This window comes from Tetrao urogallus (genome assembly GCF_951394365.1).
Source record: "Tetrao urogallus genome assembly, chromosome: 7".
In the NCBI taxonomy this organism is placed as follows: Eukaryota; Metazoa; Chordata; class Aves; order Galliformes; family Phasianidae; genus Tetrao; species Tetrao urogallus.
In genome coordinates, this window is record NC_136820.1 from 16,449,560 (window position 1) to 16,459,207 (window position 9,648).

Here is a 9,648-nt window from a genome sequence, read left to right on the forward strand (position 1 = left end):
TTAGTTACTGCAACATTGACTCTTGGGTGGTTGTGTGGGTTCAGTAAGGTCTACTCCTCTTCCTCTGGCAGAGTTAGCTCCTGTATTCTGTGGTTCATTCTTTGGCAATTTTTTTGCTATAAAATTGACAAAAAAATAAGAGGTTAAATGTTGTAGTGAGATTAGATCATCTGAGTACACAAACAGGCAGCACTTCATTAAGTTTACACTCTATAAACATATCAATATAATCATTATAAAGTCTGATTCAATTCAGTGTGTTGGTAATAGAAGTTAATCATTAAGAAGTTAAGTGTCTTAACTATCATAGCTAAGATTTAAGAGCAAAATGTATTAGTATCTTGAGCAGCAAAAAGTATCTGCCTAGGCATGCTGCGCTGTGTCACAAAGTGACAGCTCTTGCAGGAATTCATCTACACAGAAAAATCTAAGATAAGAACGTTGAAGGTAATATTAATAACGTTGAAAGTATACAGCAACAATGAAAGAACACAACAGACAGAAATGGGTCAGTCTACTGCCCAGATAACTACCCAGAGTAAACACTGCATATAACTTAAGAAATGGCCCTCAGCACAAGATCAAACCCCTCCTTTTCTTTCCCTCCCCTCCCTCAAAGATACATACATCCAGTTCTTATACATCAATTTACTGTGCTAACTTTTGTCACCCTTGTAATTCTGATAATTCTCAATCAGACATGGAAAAATGCAGGTGACAAGCACTACCCTTCTTTGTAGCAACTCCTTGGAGTAATTTTCTGACAGAGAGAAAGGTAAGTTCTACGTCAGAGGACTTCCATGAGGCTGTCTTGTTCACTTTATCAGGACCCATCCACCATTCCTGCTCTACTTTCTGGCTGCGTACTTTGATTCCAGAATTATAAGCTGGCCAACATTTTTTCAAGAACGACTTTCCAAAAAAGGAATGAAATTCAACTACAGGAACAGGCAGCAATAACAAAACCAGCACATCCAAAAGTTTAACTCAGTTAACAGAACCCAAGAGTTCTCATGACACTAAGCTGCAAAGACAGTACGAAGATACACAGCATCAGCAAAAAAAAAAAAAAAAAAAAAAAAACAACACACAACCAAAAACCAAACATCTTCCTAGCACTGTTGCTTGAGAACACAGATACTGGAAATGAGCATTTTTTATTTTTATTTTTTTATTTTTTAATAACAGGAAGCCTTGAACAAGCTCTAAAGCAGTTAATTCACAAGCAGTTGTAGCTTACAACCATTCTTTCCTGTGTTCTCAGTTTTGACTTTTCTCACATTTTTGGAAGACCATATTTACATATGGTCCTTAGAAATGAACCCATGTTGTGCAAAAGGCTATTCTAAGCTCAGTGCTGCACAGACCTTGTTTTGATGCAATGCTAAGTCTAAATTTCACCTATTTCACCCAAAGAATACTCACATGGACTAGGAACCTTGCAGACCAAGTACTCAGGTACTAAGTATGTACTTTTTGTCAGATTTATTGCGTGTACTTCATTAAAATAGAGACAAGTAAGAATTACTGTTTATATAATAAATTATCAAAATCCCAACAGAATTTGAAGATTCATTTTTTCACATTTCTTTTAAAGATGCAGTTTGCATTGCGATGTTAAAAATAATTATTTTTGAAGCTGAGCTGTAGTCCTGCAAAGAGGACTATAATTGATCATTTCTGTATCATTAAATGCCGTGCTACCTCCAGCATTTATGACAAAAATATATCTTCTACTTAGAATTCTGTACACCCCCCACCTCTCACCTCAAATATTTATAGTTAGTATAAAGAGAGTACTTGCTGCAAAATGTTGCCATAGCCATAATTTTATTTCCATTTGCTGGAAGTTCAAACTGCATTAGATTACCTTCCACTTTATTGGTTTGCAAAGAAAAAGGTAAGGGCTCTTTAAAAACAATTTATTTTGAAAGCAAGAGATGTCACCATAGTGCAACATCAAAAACAGATTAATACAGTTATTTGACACTATACTTCACTGTTTCCTCCTAGTAATAGAGTGACTCCAATTAAGGTTATTAAATAGGGCAAGTAAACCCACCCAAAAAAGTCCTCTTCCTCTTTTTTTTTTAAATAATGAAATATGTTATATCTATCAAGGGAATTCACAAGATTGTTAGTACTTTCAACTTTCTATTATGAGTTATCACCTTCACAGAAATTCCTAAGGAATGTTAGAGCTAAAAATATATTAGAAAATTCACTTTTCCACAGAAAGTACCCTTCACTTGTACTCCAACTTTGAATTTCAACACATACGCTCATTCTTGGCACATCCTTTGCATTTTACATTGCTGCATTTGAAATTCAAATAACTTTAAAATAAAACAGTATTTAGCAAATACTCTGATTAGACTAAAACAAATACTCTTGACTTCTTTAAAGCAAGTCACTGTCATCTCCTATTTTGATATGTTTCCAGCTTCAATTATGATTGTCTTGTAAGTACATTATTATAGCTTTTGCACCTACCCAAGGCAGTATGAGATCTGCTGCAAAAAGCATAACACTAAAGTCACTTATTTATACATTTTTACTTACATTCTCATACTAATGTGATAACCATAAAATATATTTTAGATTTGTTAAAATCATGTAAAATTGTAATGATTAGCTACACCATGGGAAAGGTTGTGTTGTTTTTTTTTTTTAAATATGTAACAGCAACTACAGCTTAATTTTGCTTCAACTTGAAGCAGTACCACTGATCACAACAGAAAGACAGTTGCATGAAACTTGGTGACAGAAATCAAATTAATCTAAGCTTGTTCAGCTACTACAAATTAATCCAAGCTCTAAGTGCCTGACAGAAAACCAGCGCAAATATGCTTCAATTCAGTTTATCTCAACATCATAAAGTAGGTGAAGAGCCTGAGGAAACATCAGTGCCACAGAAAGAAAAATAATTTATGTGAAAGTCTGAAAGAGCTTGAGTTCAGATGCTTCCAGTTATATGCATCTAGAGAAAACAATTATATTAAATTCTCTTTTCCCCCCCATCAACTCACCAATTCTCAAGAAAACAATTATATTAAATTCCCCTCCCCCTTCCCTCACCCCCCGCCATCAACTCACCAATTGCCATAAATATTTCGTTTACATTCATAGATGTTTTGGCAGATGTTTCCATGAACAATAAACTGTTGTCATCTGCATAAGCTTGTGCTTCCTGAAAGAAAATACTGCATTAGTCCATTCTTAAAAAAGTTAAAGCCTCACTTTATTACACCTCATACTCTTGCTGCTACTAAGGAAGAATTTCTATTCCGTTTTGAAAAAAGGTTTGCTGAAACACTCATGAGAGAGTGCTACTCATTAGCTGTGGGAAAACTGTAACTCCACCAAGCAGTTAAAAGAAATGCAATCTTGAAACCCTTATTTGTCTTAAAAAAAGTAATATTCCAGATCAAACCTAATACAAAACTAAATAGTAAATATTAAAAGGACAATCCTACTACAAGACTCCAGCTGTAATAGCATGAATAAATAAGTAACAGGAAGTGCCTTCAAATGCCAAAAAGCCCATTATCACCTCTGTAAAGAATTACCTTCAATCTTTCACCCATAAAGCAGACTGACTAGAAGTTTTAGGATAGAGTATTTCTGTAAGGATAATAAAACTAATAAGGAGAATCTAACGTCTTGTCATATGATCTCCTTTGCCAGTCTGAATTTCCATCTGAAATACACACATGAAATATTTCTGTCCCCTATTTTTGCCACTTCCTGTTAGTTCAGCTATGAATCCCTGGTGTCTCCGAATTATATAACTGACTTTGAATTCAATAGGAAATCTGCATAAAGCCAAGCTACAGTACCTATGATGCAAAAAAAAAAAGAAAGAAAAATTGTAGTATTGTAGTCTAGTTCAATATTAACTTAAACAGTGTGCTTAGACACAGTATCAGAAATAACACATTTACCAATATTTAAAAATCTGAAATGTTTTTGCAAAGGACTATCAAACCTGTGGAGATGACAATGAAAAATGTTAACATAACTATAAGAAACAAAACTAACAAAAAAAACGCACAACAGTACAGGTATTCTCCTTTGATAATTAAATTTAATTAAGTTTTTTATCTATAAAGATACACAGCATTTGTCACATACAGCAATTTTTCCACAGAATACCAGATTTTTCAGTGGTAGTTTTTACGTTGCAATTGACATGAAGGAATAAAATTTCTGAGAATGCTGAGTTTAGGTTGAAAAAGATATAAAATTACTAATCTTTGCAGACTGATTTCTGAAGTTATACAAGGGTTCATTATCACATGCAGCAGTATCTTGCACAATGACATAGATGAAAACAGTAACAGAATTAATGACTAATAAATAAATATGTATTTGAATCACTTTTCTTAAGATCAATCAGTCCTGAATGAATGAGAACATTTATAGCGAATTTTATTTGCTTTGGAAGTCATTTTCTCATAACTAAGTTTAATCAACGTTTTCAAGAACATAAATGTAACAGAAGAGCACATGTGTATCCATACAAATAAAAACAATGCCATGAATTAATTAAATTAAATAAACGATTAAAAGCTGAACACTGCTTCAACAGCATACCCTAGGCAAGTCAAGTCTATCAATCACCTTTATCACAAGATTCTCAAAATTCCCTTGTGGATAAGTCAGAGAGCTTAGAGACAAACTCTGCGCAGATCATTCTATTGCTTCCACTAACACTGTAATTATAGATAATTTTGAATGGAAGACAGGAAGAGATCATATCATAGAACAGAAATTCAATTAGCCTAAAAAAATACACAAATAAATTAGTCTATTGCCATATATCATTTGTACAAAAATATTTTTCAGCAGCATCTAGAATTGATCTCTCTTGAGGTTTATATTTAACAGTATGACCTCTATGACAACCACCTCGTCTATGCATATAAGCTCCTCAGTAGGCCTTTTTACCTTCTACTCAAAAAAAAAAAAAAAAAAAGCTATTTCTATAAACAGAAGATATGCACATACCTGGAAATCCACAGCTCTTTTGTTAGCTAGATCAGCTTTGTTTCCTGCTAAAGCTATTACTATGTTAGGACTTGCTTGACGCTGAAGTTCTTTGACCCAGTTTTTCGCTCTGGCAAAGGACTCCTGTTAATGATTGCAAAATGATGCAAGTTGAGTTTTACCATCCTTTTCCACTCACCTATTATCCCAATCTCTGTTATCTATATTTCAAGCAAAATGCCAATTAAAGCAAGGCTGCTACCTCTGCCCTAAGACACATTCAGAGTTTTTTAAATGATGCATTCCTACCCTAATTTTTAGATGCTCTGAGTTATGACAGTGCTGAAAAAATAAAGATACAAAGATTTATCTAGACTAAGATAAAGAAGCAGTTGAGAGAAAATTAGAAATTTATTTTATCCTCTAGAAGAATAAAGTTTATTAATTAACTCAAGGATTGTCGACATTTCTAATTATTGCCCACCATTACAGTAGAGGGCTGTTGAGTTTTTTGAAAGCTTTGTTCTTTAAAATCTTGTTTTTACTAAAAGCATACAAAGTTATCTGATGCAAGTTCAAACCAAAAGAAATCAGTTAATGTTATGGCTTCAGTAGATTATGTTGCCTTTAATCCCTACCTCCTATTTTGCAACAATAACGCAACATCTTTCACCAACAAAAATAATTTGTCACCAGTAGTGTGGAAAGCAACATTTCAATTCAGATGAACTGACATAAAGTGGGCTTGAAAAAAACCTGCAAAGGCATTTGCTTGCTCTAGTTTTTATTATTATTATTATTATTATTATTGCTTTTTAAAGAACACAATGAGGGATCTGTTGATAAAAAAAGATTCCAGGCACAAATTAATATCACATAGCCCAACATTAAATGATGAACTGATACAGGCACACACAAGACAGTTATAAATAAAAACAGCAGATACAAGACCACTAAGAACTCCCACTTCAGTTGTACTTACCTCATTTGTAATGTCGTATACAACTATAGCTGCTTGCGCTCCTCTGTAGTACATAGGTGCTAAACTGTGATACCGCTCTTGCCCAGCTGTATCCCAAATCTCAAATTTTACCGTTGTATCGTCAAGACACACAGTTTGGGTTAGAAAAGCAGCTACAAAAGAGACAGAGGTGCTGAAACCAGAAGTCTGCTCCTATAAAATTATGTTCACAAAAGATGAATCAAGCATGATTTCCTTGACAACTCCAGCCTATTATTAAAATATAGCAGGTCTGAAGCCAACACATTGTAATTGATCGACACAGAAGAATTAAACAACCAACCTGTCCTCACATTAAAGACATACAGAAGCAAAAATCAGGAAGAATTCCCATTATTCTTTTCTAACAGTTCATCTCAGCAACCACAAAATTTTTCTCTCACCTCCTAGATACCTCTTATTTTGATGCAACAAACAGCATTTCTTCATGCTACACTCCAACAGCTCTGACACGTGCAATTCTGAACTACAGCCACATTATTTGAACTGAATATTAAAGCCTAGATTTCCAGCTCTTGACAATCCCACCTTGGTTAAAGGTTATAGAAGTTCAAATAAGTTCTGAGATTTTCTTGCTCATAAAGCAGTCATATAGGTATATTTTTCCCTTTTCAAGTCATCTCAAAAATTACTTCAAAGCATGATTTCTACAGCCTGCAGTTTCAGGGAAACTTTTATCTTCTGCCACTACAGCTTAACATGTTTACCTGCATATCTAAAACCTACATCTGTTATTACTTTAAGTTAACTACTAATCACAAAATCAGTAAGTAGGTAATAGCAAGTCTTCAAACAGTTACTCCTAGAAAATACTTTCCATTCAGATTAAGGTCACATACTAGAAACACAGAGTTGTTCCTATAGAAATCATATATCAAAATTATGCTAAAAATCTCAACAACATGCTAAAGGAAAGCCCCTACTTGGTAGAGAAAGAAACTGGGCCTCTCATCAACACACATTTTCACAGACAGTGGTCAGTTTAAATCTGTTTGAATCTGCCTTTAGCAGCACTGACCAGTAACTCTTGCACACCTTGGATGTTATCCTGTCCCACATACAGACACTGTTACCCTATGAATCACTCCTGAACTGTTCTTTCTGTAACCTTCAACTCAGCTTATTACAATAAAAGTCAGTCAATCTCGCTTTATATGTATATATACATGACACCACAACTAATTTAGAGAAGTTGACTACTAAGCAGCCAGATGCTCCTGCATCAGAGGTATGAGCATCCACCAGGGATGAGCAAGCAGGCTGGAGAAGAAAAAGGCTTTGATGTTCCAGTGTTAAATCACTAGGTCTCTGAACGCTCAAAATCCAAGCACTGGTAAAATGGGCTTCCCTTACCAGCTACTAAAGCCGCCCAAAACCAGAATGAAGATAAACCACAACCAACCCATTCTGTGCTATACTAAGGGTTTCCTCCTCAATCATCAGAATGTTACATTTCCCCAAGGCAGAGACAAGATGTTAAACAAGTGGAATTTGAAGCTCAAGATACTATTGTCTTCAAGAGAAGAATGTACCTACTCTCCATAAATGAAGGGATGTACAGAGAAACATATTAAAACAAGTGTTTTATTCTTTGTCACCCGCTTGTTTTTGTTGAAAGGAACCATTCAATGACTACAAAAGAATGTCAGTTAATTTCTGCAAACAAGTCAACTTTCTTCTAGATTGCAAGACCATACTTAATTGATAATTAACTATGTTAATTATCTGAAAGTCTACTATCCTTTATAGCCATCCTTTGCCTTAAGTAGCTAACAAGCACTGTTGCATTAGTCTGAAGTAGCAAAGTCCAGTTATCAAATACAGCACCATCCAACGTCTGCTTTTCACTGCATTCTTTCAGAAGTTCTTATTCAAGCTCACAATGCACATAAGCCTCTCTTTGTTAAAAGGCCCTTCTGAATACAAAGATAATTATGCCTAAAGCAAATGCAGACTACAGTTGGACAGCTTTCCCTACAGAAAACTTTCTGAGTCCCAACACTGCTGAATTTAATCTCTCTCAATTGTATAGTATGGCACTTTCTTGTTTTCTATTTCAAACAGAAGAGTAAACTAATGCAGATATTACACTGAGCGTACACATGAGCTTGGAGTCAAGTCTCTTCTACCTTTCTATAGCTTTTTTATAGCTTAGTGGAACAGTATAGGTTTTTCCTAATCCTACCCAAAAACAAAAAAAGGGAACACAAAAAGGACTTTAAATGAATTTAAAAAAAATAATCAGTGAAAGTGGAAAAAATTAATCAGTGAAAAATATTAGTTTTATTATTCCCTATACCCAGACCTTCTTCTGTCAACTTTTCAATATATCTTTTGGAATGCCTTCTATAAAAGCATATGAGGTGAAACACAAACCTTTCATACTAACACCTATCCTAAATCCATTACAGAAGATACCAAGTCAGAAATAAGTAAAACTGTTAAAGGAGAAAAAAGTTGTCTGTGTATGCTGACAGATATACCTAATACCCAGAAACAATGTAAAAAAAGGTGATGTTTGAAATTTAGGTTGGCTTTATTTTTGTAAGCTTTGCAGATTTTTTACATGTCAACAATCATTTATGCAAACACACGAGTTCTCCCAGTTCAAAAGCAAAAACAGACTGCATAAATTACACTACAACCTTTTTGAAAGAGGTAATTCTTTGTCTCAAAAACACCAAAATACTTGAATGGTTATTCTATGCCTTATGCCCACAGCATAAAGCTGTAGCACATACACAACTCAAACAGCCACATACCCACGCAATCAAACAAAACTGAACATGAAGTCAACTTCCCAGAATCATGCAGTTCAAGCCCACGTTCACTTCATCTGCTTGACACTGAAGTGTGGTACATCTTTGTGCCAACTACAGTTCTTTTCATAATAAGTTAGACCTCGGTTCAGATTTGATCCTTGCTGTCAGTGACCCATTCTGGAATTCCCTTAATATTCATGGAAAGAAAATGGAAAGAATAAAATTGTGAAATAAAAAGAATAATTTTCTCACCTCCAATTGTACTTTCTTGAAACTCATGAAACTGCCCTTTTACAAAACGAAGCACCAAACTTGATTTACCAACTGCAGACTCTCCTAGAAGTACTAATTTGAATTGGCAAATTTTATTTCCAGCATTTGGCCCATTGGGTCTTGTTGCTCCACGATTAGCCATGCCCAAATTAGAAAGAAGTCCTTTGTTTCAAGTTCTTGAAAGTAAGTTCCAGGATTCAGAATTCAGTGGCTTCTGCTGTCAACAACCTGGCTATGAAAAAACAATGCAGGGCATTAGTTTTACAAGCCAAATAAGCAAAACCTAATTCACCATTGCAGCACAGAGTACATATAGGTGTACTAATATTTACAGCAAACAGTGCCCAGTACTATCACCCTCACAGGTAAAAAGTCAGCTAGACTTTTCTATAAAAATCTATGTCAAACAAAACACTTATCTTCTTCAATACCAAATCTAACCATTAGAACTTTCAATTATGACATTAAAGCCCAATTATGCTTTTTCTTGCAAGACTTCAGACTCTTAACCGTAAAGTGGCTTGAGATGGAAGGAAGAAGGGACCTTAGCTCCCTAACTCCACACTCTGCTGTAGGCAATTATATCTCCCACCAGGTCAGGTT

At 34.7% G+C, this 9,648-nt stretch overlaps 1 protein-coding gene across 2 annotated transcripts; it reads right to left on the reverse strand.

Moving 5' to 3' along the window:
- On the reverse strand, positions 1 to 9,187 carry RAB5A (RAB5A, member RAS oncogene family; the record flags this gene model as incomplete). 2 transcript variants are annotated; one of them, XM_079537984.1, is made up of 5 exons in its annotated part: positions 1 to 116; positions 3,097 to 3,190; positions 5,011 to 5,133; positions 5,972 to 6,123; positions 9,025 to 9,187. In XM_079537984.1, 5 exons carry the CDS (start codon positions 9,185 to 9,187, stop codon positions 1 to 3), a joined length of 648 nt encoding a protein of 215 aa, XP_079394110.1. The 2 variants fall into 2 exon arrangements, with proteins under 2 accessions (XP_079394110.1, XP_079394111.1); XM_079537985.1 differs by lacking the exon at positions 5,011 to 5,133.
- Positions 9,188 to 9,648: the final 461 nt, after the last annotated feature.